Source organism: Pseudophryne corroboree, chromosome 11, assembly GCF_028390025.1.
Source record: "Pseudophryne corroboree isolate aPseCor3 chromosome 11, aPseCor3.hap2, whole genome shotgun sequence".
Taxonomy (NCBI): Eukaryota; Metazoa; Chordata; class Amphibia; order Anura; family Myobatrachidae; genus Pseudophryne; species Pseudophryne corroboree.
The window spans coordinates 152941116-152962774 of NC_086454.1; the positions used below are offsets into that span (position 1 = coordinate 152941116).

Here is a 21659-nt window from a genome sequence, read left to right on the forward strand (position 1 = left end):
GATCTTAATGTGGTGTTGCAATTCTTGCAATCGCATTGGTTTGAACCTTTGCGCAAGGTTGAGTTAACATTCCTTACTTGGAAAGTGGTCATGTTGTTGGCCTTGGCGTCCGCTAGGCGAGTGTCTGAATTGGCGGTTTTGTCTCACGAAAGCCCCTATTTAATTTTCCATGCTGATAGAGCGGAGTTGAGAACTCATCAACAATTTCTGCCAAAAGTGGTTCAATCATTTCACGTAAACCAGCCTATTGTGGTGCCAGTGGCTACTGACGCCTTGGCGGAATCGAAATATCTCGATGTGGTTAGAGCTTTGAAGATCTATGTCGCCAGAACGGCTCAGGTTAGGAAAACAGAAGATCTGTTTGTCCTGTATGCTCCCAACAAGATTGGGGCTCCTGCTTCCAAGCAGACTATTGCACGCTGGATCTGTAATACAATTCAGCAGGCTCATTCTACGGCAGGATTGCCGTTACCGAAATCGGTGAAGGCCCATTCTACCAGAAAGGTGGGCTCATCTTGGGAGGCTGCCCGAGGGGTCTCAGCATTACAGCTTTGCCGAGCTGATACTTGGTCAGGATCAAACACCTTTGCGAAGTTTTACAAGTTTGATACCCTGGCTGAGGAGGACCTCTTGTTTGGTCAATCGGTGCTGCAGAGTCATCCGTACTCTCCCGCCCTTTCTAGAGCTTTTGTATAAACCCCATGGTTCTTGAAGCATCCCCAGCATCCTCTAGGACGTATGAGAAAATAGGATTTTAATACCTACCGGTAAATCCTTTTCTCTTAGTCCGTAGAGGATGCTGGGCGCCCGTCCCAGTGCGGGCTGTTTCTGCAGTTATTGGTTATAGTTACGCACATGTTGTGCTGAGTTCTGTCAGTCTATGACTGATGTTGATCATGCCGTTGCATACGTTGTTGTTGAGTGCCATGTTGTACGGCGTGTTTGTGGTGTGAGCTGGTATGTATCTCACCTTAGTTTAAAAACGTTAAATAAATCCTTTTCCTCGAAATGTCCGTCTCCCTGGGCACAGTTCCTATAACTGGAGTCTGGGGGAGGGGCATAGAGGGAGGAACCAGTTCACACCCATTCAAAGACTTATAGTGTGCACATGTCTCCTGCGGATCCCGTCTATACCCCATGGTTCTTGAAGCATCCCCAGCATCCTCTACGGACTAAGAGAAAATAAGAATTTACTTACCGATAATTCTATTTCTCGTAGTCCGTAGTGGATGCTGGGAACTCCGTAAGGACCATGGGGAATAGCGGCTCCGCAGGAGACTGGGCACATCTAAAGAAAGCTTTAGGATCACCTGGTGTGCACTGGCTCCTCCCCCTATGACCCTCCTCCAAGCCTCAGTTAGGATACTGTGCCCGGACGAGCGTACACAATAAGGAAGGATTTTGAATCCCGGGTAAGACTCATACCAACCACACCAATCACACTGTACAACTTGTGATCTGAACCCAGTTAACAGCATGATAATAGAGGAGCCTCTAGAAAAGATGGCTCACTACAACAATAACCCGAATTTTTTGGTAACAATAATTATGTACCAGTATTGCAGACAATCCGCACTTGGGATGGGCGCCCAGCATCCACTACGGACTACGAGAAATAGAATTATCGGTAAGTAAATTCTTATTTTCTCCGACGTCCTAGTGGATGCTGGGAACTCCGTAAGGACCATGGGGATTATACCAAAGCTCCCAAACGGGCGGGAGAGTGCGGATGACTCTGCAGCACCGAATGAGAGAACTCCAGGTCCTCCTCAGCCAGGGTATCAAATTTGTAGAATTTTACAAACGTATTTGCTCCTGACCAAGTAACTGCTCGGCAAAGTTGTAAAGCCGAGACCCCTCGGGCAGCTGCCCAAGATGATCCCACCTTCCTTGTGGAGTGGGCATTTACAGATTTTTTGGCTGTGGCAGGCCTGCCACAGAATGTGCAAGCTGAATTGTACTACAAATCCAACGAGCAATCGTCTGCTTAGAAGCAGGAGCACCCAGCTTGTTGGGTGTATACAGGATAAACAGCGAGTCAGATTTTCTGACTCCAGCCGTCCTGGAAACATATATTTTCAGGGCCCTGACCACGTCAAGCAACTTGGAATCCTCCAAGTCCTTAGTAGCCGCAGGTACCACAATAGGTTGGTTCCTGTGAAATGCAGAAACCACCTTAGGTAGAAAATGAGGACAAGTCCTCAATTCTGCCCTGTCAGAATGAAATATTAAGTAAGGGCTTTTATATGATAAAGCCGCCAATTCTGACACACGCCTGGCTGAAGCCAGGGCTAACTCGTCACTTTCATGTGAGATATTTTAAGTCCACAGTGGTGAGTGGTTCAAACCAATGTGACTTTAGGAAACTCAACACAACATTGAGATCCCAAGGTGCCACTGGAGGCACAAAAGGAGGCTGTATATGCAGTACCCCTTTTACAAATGTCTGAACTTCAGGCACTGAAGCCAGTTCTTTTTTGGAAGAAAATCGACAGGGCCGAAATTTGAACCTTAATGGACCCCAATTTTTGGCCCATAGACAGTCCTGTTTGCAGGAAATGGAGGAAACGACCCAGTTGAAATTCCTCTGTAGGGGCCTTCTTGGCCTCACCCCACGCAACAAATTTTCGCCAAATGCGGTGAAAATGTTTTGCGGTTACGTCCTTCCTGGCCTTGACCAGGGTAGGGATGACTTCATCCGGAATGCCTTTTTCCTTCAGGATCCGGCGTTCAACCGCCATGCCGTCCAACGCAGCCGCGGTAAGTCTTCGAACAGACAAGGCCCCTGCTGGAGCAGGTCCTTTCTTAGAGATAGAGGCCACGGTTCGTCCGTGAGCATCTCTTGAAGTTCCAGATACCAAGTCCTTCTTGGCCAATCCGGAACCACGAGTATAGTTCTTACTCCTCTCCTTCTTATGATTCTCAGTACTTTTGGTATGAGAGGCAGAGGAGGGAACACATACACTGACTGGTACACCCACGGCGTTACCAGAGCGTCCACCACTATTGCCTGAGGGTCCCTTGACCTGGTGCAATATCTGTCTAGTTTTTTGTTTAGACGGGACGCCATTATGTCCACCTTTGGTTTTTCCCAACGGTTTACAATCAGGTGGAAGACTTCTGAGTGAAGTCTCCACTCTCCCGGGTGAAGGTCGTGTCTGCTGAGGAAGACTGCTTCCCAGTTGTCCACTCCCGGAATGAACACTGCTGACAGTGCTATCACATGATTTTCCGCCCAGCGAAAATCCTTGCAGCCTCTGCCATTGCCTTCCTGCTTCTCGTGCCACCCTGTCTGTTTACGTGGGCGACTGACGTGATGTTGTCCGATTGGATCAATACCGCCTGACCCTGAAGCAGGGGTTTCGCTTGACTTAGGGCATTGTAAATGGCCCTTAGTTCCAGAATGTTTATAAGAAGAGATGTCTCCAGGCTAGACCCTAAGCTCTGGAAATTCCTTCCCTGTGTGACTGCTCCCCAGCCTCGCAGGCTGGCATCCGTGGCCACCAGGACCCAGTCCCGAATGCCGAATCTGCGGCCCTCTAGAAGATGAGCACTCTGCAACCACCACAGGAGGGATACCCTTGTCCCTGGTGACAGGGTTATCCGCTGAAGCATCTGAAGATGCGACCCGGACCATTTGTCCAGTAGGTTCCACTGTGCGTGGAATCTGCCGAATGGGATTGCTTCGTAGGAAGCCACCATTTTTACCCAGAACCCTTGTGCATTGATGCACTGGGACTTGGTTCGGTTTTAGGAGGTTCCTGACTAGCTCGGATAACTCCCTGGCTTTCTCCTCCGGGAGAAGCACCTTCTTTCTGGACTATGTCCAGAATCATCCCTAGGAACAGAAGACAAGTCGTCGGAACCAGCTGCGAATTTGGAATATTGAAAATCCAATCGTGCTGCCACAACACTACCTGATATAGTGCTACACCGATCTCCAACTGTTCCCTGGATCTTACCCTTATCAGGGAATCGTCCAAGTAAAGGATAACTAAAATTCCCTTCCTTCAAAGGAATATTATCATTTCGGTCATTACTTCAGTAAAGACCCGGGGTGCCGTGGACCATCCCTACGGCAGCGTCCGAACTGATACAGTTCTGTACCATAACCTGAAATACCCTTGGTGAGAAGGGTAAATTTTGACATGAAGGTAAGCATCCTTGATGTCCCGAGACATCATGTAGTCCCCTTCTTCCAGGTTTGCAATCACTGCTCTGAGTGACTCAATTTTGAATTTGAACCTTTGTATGCAAGTGTTCAAAGATTTTTGATTTTAGAGTTTAAAATCGGTCTCACCGAGCCGTCTGGCTTCGGTACCACAATAGTGTGGAATAATACCCCGTTCCCTGTTGCAGGAGGGGTACCTTGATTATCACCTGCTGGGAATACAGCTTGTGAATGGCTTCCAAAACTGCCTCCCTGTCAGCGGGAGACGTCGGTAAAACAGACTTTTGGAAACGGCGAGGGGAATACGTCTCGAATTCCAATTTGTACCCCTGAAATATTATCTTTCACAGAGAGCTCAGGAGAGCCCCTAGTGTGCACCCTTCTCGTCGGGCACAGAAATCTAACTGAGGCTTGGAGGAGGGTCATAGGGGGAGGAGCCAGTGCACACCAGGTGATCCTAAAGCTTTCTTTAGATGTGCCCAGTCTCCTGCGGAGCCGCTATTCCCCATGGTCCTTACGGAGTTCCCAGCATCCACTAGGACGTCGGAGAAAAGGATTTACCGATAGGTATTAAAGTCCTATTTTATTATTTATTACCAGTTATTTATATAGCGCACACATATTTCCGCAGCACTTTACAGAGAATTGGCCATTCACATCAGTCGCTGCCCCAGTGGAGCTTACAATCGATATTCCCGACCACATGTACACACACAGACACATTCACCGTAGGGTTAATTTTGTTGGGTGCCAATTAACCTGCCAGTATATTTTAGGATTGTGGGAGGAAACCGAAGTACCCGGAGGAAAACCACGCAAGTACGGGGAGAATATACAAACTCCACACAGTTAGAGCCATGGTGGGAATTGAACCCATGACCTCAGTGCTGTGAGGCAGTAATGCTAACCATTACACCATCCGTACTGCCCATTACATTACCCCGCACAGTAGTGTCTCGTATTCACGTTACACCGTCCCTCCCCCCTAACCTACCTTTCCCACAGCCTGACCCTAACCCGCCCACCCCCAGCATCTTCAGTGGTGCCTAACCCTAACCCACCCTTCCTAATCTCCATCCCTGCAGCCTAACCCTAACCCTCCCGCGCGGCTTGCCAGTAGCGACTTTGGCACCAACTTGATCCGGATTTTGGCATTCTGCATCGCTATCTATGTTGGGATGTCAGCATCAGCATTCCGAGCAGTTTGGGGATGCTGGCGTCAGCTTTCCGACCGCCGGGATGTCAAACGCCGGCATCTTAACTGCACCCCAAATGAAATGCTAATGAGATGCTGTGAGATGAGCCTCAAATGGACCCAGCCATTAACCAAACACCATTAGATGGATGGTAGAAGTGCTTCCTGTCAGAAGAAACATCAGGGTGCCATCACTTCCAAGATAAAATTATCAAGAATACAATTAACTGCAGTGGCAAACGCAGGATTTGCATGGGGGGGTTTCCAGAACTGGGCGGAGCCAATCACGGGGGTGGGGACTGGTGACCCAGTATATGCTGGGTCCGTAAAACTAGTGTGTCTGTGTGTGTGTATATATATATACATATATATATATAAGTATATACATATATCTACACATATATATATATATATATACATACACACACACATACATATACACATATACATAGCATATTAAACATGCATACATATATATATGTACACACACATACAGTACACATATATATATACACATGTATATATATATATTGTGTGTGTGTGTGTGTGTGTGTGTGTGTGTGTGTGTGTGTGTGTGTGTGTGTGTGTGTTTGTATGTATATACATGTGTATATATGTATGCACATGGATATATATGTACTATAATTAAAATAAAGTAAACTTTTATTGCACTTACGAGTGCCACCAGGAAGACAGCAGGCTGCAGAGGACGCTAGACAATCATTAATAACACTCATGCAGCTAAAAAAAAAAAAAAAAAAAAAAAATTTTTTTTTTTAGTGGAGGGGGGTTTCTGGGTACTCGGAAACCCCCCCCCCCTGGGTGCGCCACTGAACTGATATGCATTTCCTTGAACCTGGCCTTGAAATAGGTAAGATATGTATTTTCTTTATTACACTCAACAAGTTAAAGTTTTCGCTTACTTATTACTTACTTACATCTAACATGCATGAAAATCATGTAGTTTTCCAGGTGCTACAGTCCCTTCTCCCAAACACTGCCACTATTTTATTATCTTCAACAACTAATAGATCTGTAGCACTGTGCTATATAACAATTACTGTGTACCTGGTGAGAGTCTGTTACTGCCGTTGCGGCGCCGGTGTCCGGCAGCACCGCACTGCACTAGTGATCAGACTAGTGTCCGGCAGCATCGCACTTGTAATCAGACTCAAAATAAACTACAGTTCCCAGCAGCCCTTGCTGCCGGGAGCTCCCAGCAACAAGGGCTGCTGGGAACTGTAGTTTATTTTGAGTCTGATTACAAGTGTGGTGCTGCCGGACACCGGCGCTGCTCCAGCAGTAACAGACTCTTACCAGGTACAGTCTGACAGTACTGCTTTTCTATCCTTTGGCAGCGGGTGTCACTCGCCAGGTGGTGCCCCCTCCTTGCCTGGCGCCCCTGGCGAGTGCCATCCTGGCCAATGGGTAGATACACCCCTGGCTAGCTGTATCCTCAGGGCGGGAGTGTCGGCATTGTGGGTGGCTCACTCTCCCCCACACCGCCTGCTCCCACCTTGCTCATCTTTGCAGCCTATCACTCTCTATCAGCATCTTTCCCTCACCATTCTAACATGCTCTTGGCTTACCTATTCTTATAAAATCCAACCTTGACCCTTCTTCACCTGCTAGGTACCACCCCATCTGTCTTCTCCTGTACACTTTCAAACTACTTAAACAGCTGGTATAATGGCCCTCATTCCGAGTTGTTCGCACGCTTTTAGCAGCATTGCAAACGCTAGGCCGCCGCCCTCTGGGAGTGTATCATAGCTTAGCAGAATTGCTAACGAACTGCTATATTTAATAGCAGTTCTGCTATTAAATATTTCCCTGCAGTTTCTGAGTAGCTCCAGACCTACTCCTAGATTTCGATCACTGCAGACTGTTTGGTTCCTGGTTTGACGTTACAAACACGCCCTGCGTTCGGCCAGCCACTCCCCCGTTTCCCCAGCCACTCCTGCGTTTTCGTCTGGCACGCTAGCGTTTTTTAGCACACTCCCTGGAAACGCTCAGTTGCCACCCAGAAACTCCCACTTCCTGTCAATCACTCACCGATCAGCAGAGCGACTGAAAAGCATCGCTCGGCCCTTTGTAAAATTGCATAGTTTTGTGTGAAAGTACTTAGCGTGTGCGCCCTGCGGCCCATACGCATGCGCAGAACTGCCGGATTTTAGCCTGATCGGATTTCTGCTAAAAACGGCAGCGAGCGAACAACTCGGAATGACACCCATAGCCCACTCAGCAGCTACCTCTCTGACAACTCCATCCTTGATCCTCTTCAATCTGGCTTTCGCCCATTCCACTCAACTGAAACTGCCCTTGTCAAAGTCACCAATTACCTGCTTTTGGTCAGATCCAGGGGTCACTTCTCTCTGCTCATCCTCCTGGACCTGTCTGATGCCTTTGACACTGTGAATCATCCTCTCCTCCTCTGAAACCTGCAGAATGGGGCCTAGGGCAGAACCCTGGAGAACACAGACAGGGAGTATGGAAGAGGGGGTGTTGGAGCCAGAGGCAGCCACAGAGAAGGAGCAGTTAGTGAGGTAAGAGGTAAACCAGGCAAGGACAGTGTTAGAGAGGTTAATGCATACCTCCCAACTTTTACCCTACCTGAAGAGGGACACACGCGCGGCGAAGCCGTGTGCGCCCCCGAAAAGGGGTGTGGTCTATGGAAAAGGGGGCGTGGCTTCGTGGGAGGACCCGCGATCGCAAGCCACGCCCCATTTTCGTCACTGAGGGGGCATGCCCAGCGCTCTGTGAGCCGCTGGCATGCCTCCTCTCCCTCTGTCTGCACTGAATAGATGCTGTGCGCATGCGCACAGCGTCTATTCACCACTGCTCTGCTAAGCAGAGCAGCGAGAGACGGAGCCTCCCAACTGCCCCCCCCCCACCGCGGGACACTGCGGCCCGTGGGTGGGACAGCGGGCCAGTCCCCAAAAAACGGGACTGTCCCGTGAAAATCGGGACAGTTGGGAGGTATGGTTAATGGTCTATCGTTCTGTCCCTTGTGTTACTCCAGACCCCTGTGTCTTTCCAGCCACATGCCCTGTGTTTCCTCCAGTCCACTGTGTGACTTCAGACACATGCCCCTGTGTCTATCCTGCCACATGCCCCTTATTATTATTGTTAAATTTTATTTATAAGGCGCCACAAATGTTTTGCAGTGCCGTACGTAAGGCACACATTAGAAATATACAGGGCAATGAAAACGTAACATTACAGTAACCGAGAAAGTAAAACAGACACAGGTAACAATTAGCACCAAAATTCTCAGTACACAATACAGCAGAGATGTAAGGAAGCAAAGGAGTAGCCGGCATACTACTAGGGATGGGCAGCCATTGGAAGAGATAAACAGTAACGAGCGAGAGGAGATTTGGGTATAGACAGACGTTGAGTAGGAGAGAGCTGTAATTAAATTGTGGAGTGGGACAGAGGAGATATGGGCAACAGACTTGAGTGCGGTGGTGAGAGTGGAGTTATAGTAGGAGGTCGCCTGTTTGGGCCAGGCCATGGTGGATAGAGGAGAAAGGAGAGTGTCAAGGGAGGACAGGATAGCAGGGTCAAGAGATTGCATCTGGTGACGGTGGGTCTGAGCGTGGCAAGGAGTGGAGGAGATGAGATACCCTGTATTGTTCTAATGTGTGCCATATGTACAGCGCTGCAGAACACTTGCGGCGCCTAATTTAAAAAAATGTAGTAATAATAAGGGGCATGTGGTTGGAGTGACACAGTGGACTGGAGCGGACACAGGGCATGTGGCAGGAAAGAAACAGGGCTCTGGAGTGGCACAAGGGGCAGAAGGATGGGGGGGGGACACAGGGCACAAGTCTGGATGAACATCTGTTGTATGATGATGACATTGGTTATATTCATACAAACACAGGCATCTTTCAATCATGTGATCTCTTACATGAATAGTGAATACCGTCTGAAGACACGGTCTGCCAAGGGAGGACAATTTCCTCAGAGATTCACTTTGCAGAGAAACTACCATATAGGTAGGTACATGTAAAAACAGTATACTATATATCTATTAAAAAAATTTTTTTTTTTTAAGGAGGGCACCAAAGAGACTTGGAGCATTGAAAACCAGAATAAGAAAACAGACTGTTAAGTGAGACTGGCAGCATTGGCGTAACTACTGCCCCCGCAGACCCCGCCGTGGCGTGGGGCGCCGCCACTCCGGAGAGTTTGAGTGACAAGCTTGGCCTGGCAGCGTGGCTGACAGATAGATTTGCCAGCCAATTAGACTGAGGTGAGGGAGGAGCTTCTGGTGAGTGGCGGGCGGCTTAATCTATTTGTGTGTGACTGAGGGAAGGTGGGTACGCCCCCGGCACATGGCAAGCGGCACAGACTCACGGTCACGGAGACCAAGTGAGGAGGAGAGACGGACCATCCAGACGGACGGACTCAGAGGCTTTTAGTGCAGGCCCTGCAGGGTCCTCCTGCAACTCCCTCCGTCAGGAAGGAAGACATTGCTGCCGTTTTGGTAAGTGCACGCCACTCCACTCTGTTCCGCAGGATGTCAGCTCAGGGCAGGCCTCAGTGTAAAGTGAGCTGCGGCCTGCGTTGCAGTCCGGTGGTCCGGTCCCGCGCTTCTCAAGTCCCGCCTCCTGGGAAGACATCGCTGTGGTGGCCAATGTCTGGGCGTGCAGGTTGCAAAACTGGGGTATAAGGTAGTCCTTTCCTGCAATGCCACGCCCCTTTATGCAAAGCCACACCCATTTCAGCAAGGCCATGCCCCCCCCTTTCATTAGTTTCCTAGTGGCAATTATGGGGGTGGGGTGGGAAGCGGGATTGCCAGAGAATGTTTTGGCTTGGGGGAGAAAAATTTCTAGTTATGCCACTGACTGGCAGGGATGGTATAGGGAGGTGGCATTAATTTAGTTCAGTTCTAAGCACACACTGGAATTGCAGTTATTTTTATTATTTACAGTAGAGGGAACTGTACAGTGATATATGAGGAGTAATAACACCGCTCCCAGCACACGCTGATGTGTGATATTATATAGAGGAAAGGCGCCCTGCTGAAACAATCTGCCCCCTGCTGTGGGCTGCAGTGTCCCATGGGTTGGAAAACTTGCAGTTTATTGTCACCGCCAGTGAATAGATGCCATGCTCATGGGCACAGCATCTATTAACTGTTGAGGGAGAGCTTGGGGTCAGCCCAGCATCTTTGTAAGCGCTGGGCACTCCCCCAAAAGTGACTTACAGGGGGCGTCACGAGACCACACCCCTTCCTCCAGTGGCACTTTTCGGGAGCGAAGTGCCGGTTTCACAGACAGCGCACTAGAATGAATAGTACATAACACCTACACATGGGGTCTGATTCAGAGATGAATACATAGGCGTGCGCACGAGGGGTGCCTGGTGCGCACAGACACCCCCTAATGTGCGGCACCCCCACACGCCACGCCTGCTGTAGCACTGTGGAGTGGTGATTGCCGTGAGCCCAGCTTGCTGCTCTCTGCACTGCCTGAGGTCCTGTGCGCCTCCTCTCCCTGCCCCGGCCAGTCAGTTGCTGCTGATTTCAAGGGGGTTTCTATGAGTGGGCGTGGTCACGGGGGCCCACGATTAGGCCACGCCCCCAACTTGCGATCTGTGTGCACTGTGCAGCCCTGCCTTCTCTTGCTGGGCCAGGTGGAGCTGTAACAACAACAGCCATCCCATGAAGCCCGGCCAGGAAGGAGAAGGTAAGGTTTGTGGCAGTGTGTGTGTGTGTGTGTGTGTGTGTGTGTAATTGATCGTAGATGTGCTAAATGTAGCACATCAACGATCATTTACTCTGACATTCGCGGGTACGTCCTGCACAGGGCTAGAGCGCCACGCATGTCAGGCCTGATGCTTCTGTACCTGGCAAGTAGCTCTCTTCCTGCGTAGCTCTGCCCCCCATTGACACCCCCCCTCCTGCCCCGCCTCTGCTGATAGCATCTCACTGGGCTCCCGAGGTGCGGACTCCACACAGTAATTCAGACTGCGATCTCTGCCACTGCAGCGATCCAGTCTGAATTACCCCTATTGTTCACAGAGACAGTGTGGTAAGTGTCAGCGTATTTTTACCATATTTCCATTCTCATGAAATATCTCTCTCTCTCTCTTTCTCTCCCTGTCTTTCCCTCTCTCTTCCTCCCCCTCTCTCTCTCTCTGCCACTGTCCCTCTCTCTATCCACCCCCCTATGGGTGATATTCAATTATTTGAAAAGACAGTTGGGTGTCTTTATTTTCCTATCTAATAGTAAAACACAGATACCCAACCGACATTTGAACTCCCCCCTAAATGTCTCTCTCCTCTCTCTCTCCCTTCCTCTCTCTCTGGGCGGGATGTATTAACATACATTGCCGCCCATCGCAGCGATGTTGATCGCATATGTACTAACATATGCGATCAATATCGCAATGCGGTGACGGAGGCCCCCCGCGATACCTGTGAGGTGGTGTGCGGGGGGTCTCCGTCACCTCCCTGGGCTCTTCACCTGCTCCCCTGCTGGGAAGCAGCTGCAGGCTGCCCCCGGCGCCTCCTCCTCCCCCTGCAGCCGGAAGGACCTCCGGCTGCGTTGCTAGGGGGAGGAGGAGATTACCTTCCGGGTCCAGGCTGCCTGGAGGAAGGTATGCCGGGGGGGAGGGGGGTCAGCATCTGCGGCGGGAGGGGCGGCAGGTTGCGGCGGCCGGCGATAAGAAGCCCATAGGCTTCTATAGGGTATCGCCATCCAAAGATAGCGATACCCTGTGCGACAAAAACACAGCGGTCGGGTGTTAGTACATACGAAAATGCGATAAAACCCCCCAAAATGGGGGTTTATTGCATTTTCCCTTTAGAACATCCCGCTATGAGGGTCCATTTATCATGTATTACATATTGAATGCGATCTGGGCGGAATCTTTTTTTATAAATGGGCCCCTGTTTCTCTGAATTTCGGCTCATACCGTGTGGCATAATGTGAATATCAGCTCATACCGTGTGGCATAATGTGAATTTCGTCTCACACCGTGTGCATAATGTGAATTTCAGCTCATACCGTGTGGCATAAAGTGACTTTGGATCATACTGTGTGGCGTAATGTGGATTTCGTCTCATACCGTCTGGTACAATGTGAAATATGGGCACTACTGTCAGTAGCTTGTGAGCATGGGGACATGTATGACAAATGCTGGCGCCCTGTAGAGGAGGAGTGTGATGGCATAGAAAGAGGCAGATGTGGCTGTGATGGCAGATATGTATATTTTAAACTTTACTTTTGTTATATAAACTCAAATGTTCGGCCCCCTAAATCTCCTGTACTTTTCAGAATGTCTCACTCAAGACTAGGGTGTAGGTGCTTAGGGGTGCAAGAGGTGTGTGTGGGGGGTGCATATGCACCTAGGCACACCACTTTCTAGTTCTGCCACTGGGTCAAGGATAGGTTGGGGAAGTGTAAGCAGCGATAGAGTGCAGCGGCAGCTAGGACTCAGGGTTATGCCGTAGTGGGCGGTCGCACCATTATGTTTCATTTTATTTCTCGGGGGCGTATTATGGGGGTCATTCTGAGTTGTTCGCTCGCTAGCAGATTTTAGCAGCATTGCACACACTAGGCCGCCGCCCTCTGGGAGTGTATCTTAGCTTAGCAGAATAGCGAACGAAAGATTAGCTGAATTGCGAATAGAAAATTCTTAGCAGTTTCTGAGTAGCTCCAGACCTACTCACAGATTGCGATCAGCTCAGGCCGTTTCATTCCTGGTTTAGTGTCACAAACACGCCCTGCGTTCGGCCAGACACTCCTGCGTTTTTTCCTGGCATGCCTGCGTTTTTCCGCACACTCCCAGAAAACGGCCAGTTTCCGCCCAGAAACACCCACTTCCTGTCAATCACACTCCGATCACTTCAACAATGAAAATTCTTTGTTCGGACGTGAGTAAATCTACTAAGTTTTGTGTTAAAATTCTTATCGCATGCGCACTGCGTACCATGCGCATGCACATTTTAGCCTTAATCGCTCCGTTGCGAAAATCGGCAACGAGCGATCAACTCGGAATGACCCCCTATATCTACTTTATTATTAGGAACTAGGGAGAACTTAGCTTAAGCCATGTGATTTTACTGATAGAATGTAACATAGTGCTAGACACGCCCCTCCTGCGGTGCAACCCCTAATAAAATTAGCTGCGCACGCCTCTGGATGGATACAGACACATTTGTGTCTTTTGGCGGCCATCTGCAACTAAATGCAAATGCCAGTATAAAGCCCTTCCCTGCTGTACATCCATGTATCTGAATTTGGAAGGACTGAGATGCCCACTATGAGCGTCTGTATGCACCGTAATACCACCTGATGCGTCTTTAGACTACAGCATTGGTCGCACAATTGAAACTTGCACCAACCCTATGGCAGGTGCAGATTTTCCGTCTGAGTATTAGGACGGAATGCATTTTGTATGCATGTAGGTGACGAAACACCCGAGCCTGGGGACGATTAGCTCTGGGCAAGGAAGGGTTAATGTTTCTGTAGGAGGCTTTGTGTGTGGTGGGGTGAGGTCGGTTTAGCCTATAGAATTATAGTTAGGGGGTGGGGGTTTCAGGTCCACCTCAGATTGCTGTAGGCATCCATTTTAGGGACATTTTTCATGGTGGACATTACCCACCCTCTCTCCCATGTGTTGTTGTCTGTTATTGGTGTCAGCTGTCGTGGTGGGAAAGAACGGTTGCAGTTGCCATCTGTTTTTGTGAGCTTGAGGTGCTCTCCCCTCCAATACATGTCTTAGGCTGATTATACCTTACCGGGGTCAGCGGCACCACCGGTCCAGGTGGGCCTCATGTTGTTGTGTCATTGGGGTGGGAGGTGGATACCTCGAGCAGGGTCATAGGGCTGGCTGGTCGCCCCCCCCATGTGAAAAATTGAGGTGAAAATGCAGTTGGCGATATTGCACTGTGGGAGCCGTTCTTTCTGTGCCACCATACTTTCCCTGTTTCCTTTCTTCCTCTTTCATTTTAGTATTATAGTTTATATAGATATGCTAGTCAGTTAACTCCTTAAATAGTTTAGTTTTAAATTAATAAAGCTGACCTTACTTTCCCCTTATACAAGTCTCTGTATCTTTATTTACTGTTGTGTACGGTGTATTTGTGGTACCCACGTGTGGGATACCCCTACTGTCCCCCTACTAGTTTTCATAACAGCCAGCGCTGCCTGCAGGGACCTGTCAGATACATAGGCACCGACAGTGTCGAGATCCCCTGCCCTAGTTGCCTAGCAACAACATGCGGGAAGAGCCGTGATGGAGGGCACCAGGACCCAGGAGAACCGTACTGCTGGTCTGCCCAGGCGCGGGAACCTGGAGTGTCAGGATTGGAGGGGAAGCTGCGCGCCAAGAAGAGGAGGAGGGCAGAGAGTGATCCGGCGCGCAGGAGCACGGCCGCAGGAGAAGAGAGGAAGCCACCTCAGGGAGAGAGAGCAGGACGGGACCCGCTGCCGCGAATATAGAGACCTGCTGCCAGACACGCTGCCCCTGACCACCGCTAGAGAGAGACGGAGAAGAGGGACCCGCTGTGTGTGAGCAGCGGCTGGTCGGAGCTGAGACCGCCGGCTACCGCTGCACCAAGTGACCAGCCTGCGAGCCGCCCGGAAGGAGAAACCGCCGCACAGTAGAGAGGCAGGAGCAGGGACGAGGGGGACAGCTGGAACTACCCCTACCCACATTGCCGACAGATACCAGGGCCGCAGGAACGGGGGGAGAACCGCAGCAGATCGGACTGGCAAGAGCCAGCAACACACAGGTACCCTTATCAGCGGTCCCCCTGAAGTTCTAGCCCCCAGAGTGACTCTGCCTTACTGTCCACAAGTCAGGCTACTCCAACCCATACCCCACCAGACAGTGGAACTGACGCCACGAGTGCTTGCCAGGAAACAAGGGAGGATGCCCCTGATCCAAAGCGCCTCAGTAAACACTTCCAAGTGGTGGCGTTATATATACATAGATGAACTGTGGTCAGCCGCGACCTCCCCTGTGACTTACTTTTCCGTGGATACAAATACGGTTAGCGCCGTTAACCATTGCTGCTGTGTTATAGTACTGACCGTTAGTTCTGCACACCTTTCTCTGAATACTTACCTTACGTCCACCGACGTCTTCTCAGGAGTTCCCTTTGTGAGAGTGCAGGATTTTTGTTAAAGGAACACTGACCGCAGACGCCCACTGGGGCGCAGGAACTGAACATTAGTGCCCAGCGTGCGGCGCCATCCTATGGACAGCTCAAGAAGTGCAACAGAATTACTGTCACAACATCCCTTACTCTAAGATATTACTACGTAATGAATGATTGCTATTGCATGTAACCATATTTGATTGTTTGACCGAGTTATTGTCATGCCTTTGAGATACCTAAGCTGTAATTACTGTTGTAGACAGGGGAAGAGATAGGGTATTGAGATGATGTTTAATATATGCAATTGCTCCAAGTGAGAATCGAGTTATAGCGGTGACTGATATTTTCGGTACAATAAATGGTTGTCACCGCCCCCATGTGTAGTGGTCCTTGAGTATATTGTGTTTGGGTTGTCCTTCCGGGGTTCTTCTGGTTCTTCTGCCCCAGCCTGACAGGTGACGGAAAGAATAGTCGCTGGCCTCGACATCGTTGAAGAGGGGATACGGCCGAACACGAAGACGACCGAGCTTCAGGTACGAACCCACTTTAGAGCAATATCACATATTGATTGACCCAGGTACTGTCAGGAGGGAGCATTCATCAGGTGATGGGGGGTTTATGGCGTCCACTGTGAACAGTTAAGCACCTGTGTATGCAAATACTTCAGTGACATGCCCCCCACACTTCTATAACACGCCCATGACACTTCTTTAACACGCCTCTTTGGCCATCTCCCAGTCACTGTCCCGCACTATTCCAAGACTGTTCTGATACTGTGCTTCTCAATTGATACCACACTTTTGTACATACAATCAGGCACCTGCAGTATCAAAAAAATTGGTCAACTCAGGAATCAGGCCCATGGGGTGCAATTTGCTCCATACATAACACAGGTATAAATAGGGGAAAATTACGCCATACATAATACTCATACACATGGGGTGCAAATTGCTCCATACCCAACACAGGTATAAATAAATGGGGTGCAAATTGTTCTATACATAACACAGGTATACATGGTGAAAAAGATTGCTCAGAATGTACTTCAAATATCTATGCTCCAACATGATCTGAGTTATCACATGAGACATCCTTATTTGGAAGAAACCTTAGCAACACGCCTTCTGTAAACATTCCGATGCGCACAACTGGAGGCTAGTATGAGAGATTCCCACACCCTTTGAAACATCTGGAAATAATATTTGGGTAATGCTTTTCTAACTGTCTCCTGACTCCCCTTACACTTCTCTTTCTGTCTCTCTCCCTTCTCTACAACCACATACTCCGTCGGTGATTCAGGGCCGAATTAGGTGACGTCACAGACATTATAAAAAGGCAGGGAGTTTGCAGAAGCAATGCATTGCACACACACACTGTTATCAGAGTAAATGAGTTCTTAGATAAACCTGAGATAGACACAACCATACCTGGATAAAGAGGAGAAACCTAAAGTACAGAAATACACAGAAGAGAGCCATAAAGAATATCAAGAAAAACTACAGAATATCATGTTCAGTTACACCAAGGTAAGATCAGGTTTAGACATAATTTATAGCTCAGATTCTACAAATGACTCTACTGTCTGCTGGCTGGCCAGCATGCTGAGAGCTGAACAGTAGCTAGAATGTCCCTGGTTGCCCAATGTTGTTTTATTATGTACTGTATAGTGACAGACTTCAGTGCCAAGGTACTACAGTATATACAGCTAGACAGGCAAGGACTTTACTAATAGAGTAAATGTGCAGTAGTAACAGATCAGGCTCACTTTGTGATTGTCTTTATAGTAACTGAACATTGTCACTTTGTTATTAAATAATCCCTGATGTAATGTAAATCAGATCAGGGTGACATATTTGTAGTGTACCTGTACATGTTACTACTTCTTCCTGACGTTGGAAGTTAAACATTAGTGTTATTTTCAGCTATAGCATTGCTGTTCCTTCTAATATACAGAAGCAGCCCCCGGGACACTTTGTTCTAGTTACTAGATGTAGACATCCAGCTGCTGCAGAACCTGATGTTCTGGCAAGCTCCGCAGAGAGCCAGGCACAGTTTTATAATACTATAAGGGCAATGAAAGCAAAGTATGATAAATATGGGCTAATTTATCAATGAGTGGTAAATTTCACTGTGAACTTCACCTGCCAATCAGATCCGAATTGTCATTTTACTAAAACAGTCTGTACCATGGCAGTTAGGGGCTGATTGGCTGGTGCAATTTATCACTCACAGTGAAATGTATCACTCATTGATAAATGAGCCCAATAGTCTTTACCAGTCAGGAAGCTATGTGTTTGCCTATGCTACATAATGGTAAGGTGGCACGATGTTATCACAGTGATGCCACCATCTAATACAGTAACCACACTGTGATAATTGCGCATCTCTATGGAGTGTGAAGAAAAATTGTTGAAGTTACTGGTGGCAAAGTGTCTTTACCTGACCATCCTATATAGACTTCACAGCCACCACATGGTACTGATCTCCTCTAAGAAGAACAATGATATAAGCATAAACTGTTTAATAAATAAATATATACCTTTATTAAGTAAAGACTGTCAGCAACATATGTTTTAAATGACTTTACAATATTTATAATTATCCTTAGCAGTCTATTACACTAGTAGAACCAAGCAGAGTTTTGATTATGAGCCTTACACGGTGAGATAAATCTGTAAGATTTTTACTATATAGTCAAAGTCTTATGAAAACAAAAGTTAGTGCATATCTCAGTGTTAGACAGCTTGTGATACAGATTTGATCCCGATGCGCGCTCCCGTGGGGTCGGTATCGTAAGGCTAGATAGACTGTGCAGGCAAGTCAATCTTGACTATCTAGTGTACTATCTAGTGCAAAGTATAGTCAAAATTGGCACTTTGTCAAAATCGTACATAGACAAAATCTCAAGCACAGATAGTCAAAAGCTGTACTCTCTGTGCTATCTGAGCTCTGGGGGAGTTCAAGGGAAATTGCATAATCAAAATCGGACATAGCAAAGATCTCACTGTGTGTACACACCTAGGGGGTAATTCTGAGTTGATCGCAGCAGGAACTTTGTTAGCAGTTGGGCAAAACCATGTGCACTGCAGGGGAGGCAGATATAACATGTGCAGAGAGAGTTAGATTTGGGTGTGGTGTGTTCAAACTGAAATCTAAATTGCAGTGTCAAAATAAAGCAGCCAGTATTTACCCTGCACAGAAACAACATAACCCACCCAAATCTAATGCTCTGCAAATGTTAGATCTGCCACACCTGCAGTGCACATGGGGGTAATTCCAAGTTGATCGCAGCAGGAATTTAGTTAGCAATTGGGCAAAACCATGTGCACTGCAGGGGAGGTAGATTTAACATGTGCAGAGAGATTAGATTTGGGTGGGGTGTGTTCAATCTGCAATCTAATTTACAGTGTAAAAATAAAGCAGCCAGTATTTACCCTGCACAGAAACAAAATAAATCTGACTCCCCTGCAGTGCACATGGTTTTGCCCAATTGCTAACTAAATTCCTGCTGCGATCAACTTGGAATTACCCCCATAGTTTTGTCCATTAGCTAACAAATTTGCTGCTGTGTTCAGATCTGAATTACCCCCTATGTTATGTTGGATCATGTTGAATCTTCTCCTTAATATGCTTGCTTGTACCTTGAAAAAGCCAGTAGGTGTCACTGTTACTATTGCTTCATAAGGAGTGAAAGATTTCCTAAGCTAATCATTTGCCCTGTAAGATGTAAAAAAATATACTATCTAAGCTACAGTAGAGTTGCCTTTAAGAATTATAAAGATAAAAAGAATATATTAGCAAAAATTATAATTTTTTATTTGCTTTTATGAGTACAGTGTTATAACCAACTGTTTTTTCTTCTTCTTTTTATCGGTTATATTTTCTTTTCTATTTATTATCTTTTCAATCTTTGCTTTGTGTGTCCATTGTGTCTCCTTAGTCACCTCTTCTCTCCTCCCTACTTTTGCTACTGTTTCCACTATGTGTACCCATTACAGGTTTGCCCTTTGAGAATAACACATCACAGTCTGAGAGCAACAACAGCACTATACCACAGAGTAGCATGTGGGACCTTCTCAGAACATCTTCACCAAACCTAAAGAGCAACCACCGAACTGTCTCTCAATCCCATGAACTAACACAAAGTCAGAAGACAACACATGAGCAGATATTGTATGTAACGGAAAATGTTAACTATGGAAATGAGGAGGATGATGATGATGAAGATGACTATTATGAGGTTTACACTGATCCTCCACATGCACCTGCTGAGCCTTGCCCGTATGATCGCTGTAAGCACCTGGAGCTCCCATGTAATGAGATACAGAAGAAGGCAGGGGGCAGATGCCTTTGCCCTGGTATAAGTGGACGCTCGGTTATTCCTGATTCTCCACGTTTGAAGCAGATCATTCCTGGACAGACTGGCATGGGCGTGAACTGGTGCTCACCACTGTCAACAGTAACGGGCTATAGAGTGCTGTATGGTAGGCCGGAAGAACGATTGGAGATGGGACCTTTGCTCAATCAGTCACATCGCTTCTTCTCAATAGCGAATCTTCTACCAGGCACTTCGTACAGGGTTTGTGTGGTTGCAATAAATGATGCAGGGCAAAGTCAAGTGCAGCTGGTGGATGGAGAAGAGGGGTGGGATGGCCCAGGAGGTATTCTTGGTCCTTGTGGCATATTTTATACCTTTGATTCGCAGGATTCATATATTTACCTAGCAATAGGAGTTGGTTTGGCAATTTTTGCATGTCTTTTGGGATTCTTTGTCATCATTTACTGGGTTTGTAAAAGAAAGAAGGTCAGAAATTTTAACGAAGGAGGAGGGATGGGGGTCACCAATATGTCATTTAAGGCAGAAAGCATTGAGAACCTGTGAGAGAGAGTGGGATTGTCTGAGTATGGTAAAAGGTGTAATTGTGAGTATGTGTATGGAATGAGGTGTGTCCGGTGATTGCTATATATTTATATATTTTATGATATTTATTCAAAATAAATATATATTTTTTACTATTATGCCTTGTTTTGTTTATGGGCTCCTATCGGTGACCACTGTGGGGAGAGGGGTGATTCTTGCCATAGAGATCATGCGAATTGCAGCATCATTGCTGTCCCACACTCATTTCAGGGTAGGGTGTCCTGCTCTCATAGTAGTCCAGGGGATTCCAGCAAAGTTTGGAGAGTAGGCAAGTATTTGCTGTATACACTGTGCTGTTATGAAATAAACTGGACTAAGCCATTTAACTAAACTATCTGTAGTTTATGTCCATTGAAAATATGGTTACAAAACTCTTCTAAATGTACCTGGATAATTAATTCCCTTTTCTTTACCCTCTCCATATTGACATCCTCTTTTAAAACAATATATACTGTACATTATTGATACAGGTTGAGTATCCCTTATCCAAAATGCTTGGGACCAGAGGTATTTTGGATATCGGATTTTTCCGTATTTTGGAATAATTGCACACCATAATGAGATATCATGGTAATGGGACCTACATCTAAGCACAAAATACATTTATGTATCATATACACCTTATACACACAGCCTGAAGGTAATTTTAGCCAATATTTTTTATAACTTTGTACATTAAACAAAGTGTGTGTACATTCACACAATTCATTTTTGTTTCATATACACCTTATACACACAGCCTGAAGGTCATTTAATACAATATTTTTAATAACTTTGTGTATTAAACAAAGTTTGTGTACATTGAGCCATCAAAAAACAAAGGTTTCACTATCTCACTCTCACTCAAAAAAGTCCGTATTTCGGAATATTTGGATATGGGATACTCAACCTGTATATCCTTTAACTGGCTCAAACACATTTGTCTAATTGACCCTACAAGATATTGTTGAGAGTTTTAATACTTTGCAATGTTTAAAGTTCTATTTATTAAGATGACAAAAGTCTGATAATATCTATACAAATTGCTCAGATGCAAACAACTGCACATTAATGCCTTTATTTATACCCATTTGAAATCTTTGTAGTTTATATGTATACATTTACATTGTATGCATACTATGTATTCAGTACAGATGAGAACTCTATAGTTTTCTGTAAAGAAGACTATGTAGACAGATATATTTCTTTTAACTTAACAGACAACTGCTCATCCTCTGCTACTATAAAAGGTACTTGGGACTTTCTTGTACAG

At 47.0% G+C, this 21659-nt stretch overlaps 1 protein-coding gene across 1 annotated transcript; it reads left to right on the plus strand.

The window, feature by feature from the left end:
• The first annotated feature begins 16816 nt into the window (after positions 1-16816).
• On the plus strand, positions 16817-20500 carry LOC134970046 (LRRN4 C-terminal-like protein). Its single transcript, XM_063946151.1, has 2 exons — positions 16817-17012; positions 19427-20500. The coding sequence occupies exons 1-2, from the start codon at positions 16995-16997 to the stop codon at positions 20366-20368; spliced, it is 960 nt and encodes a 319-aa protein (XP_063802221.1). The 5' UTR covers positions 16817-16994; the 3' UTR covers positions 20369-20500.
• Positions 20501-21659: the final 1159 nt, after the last annotated feature.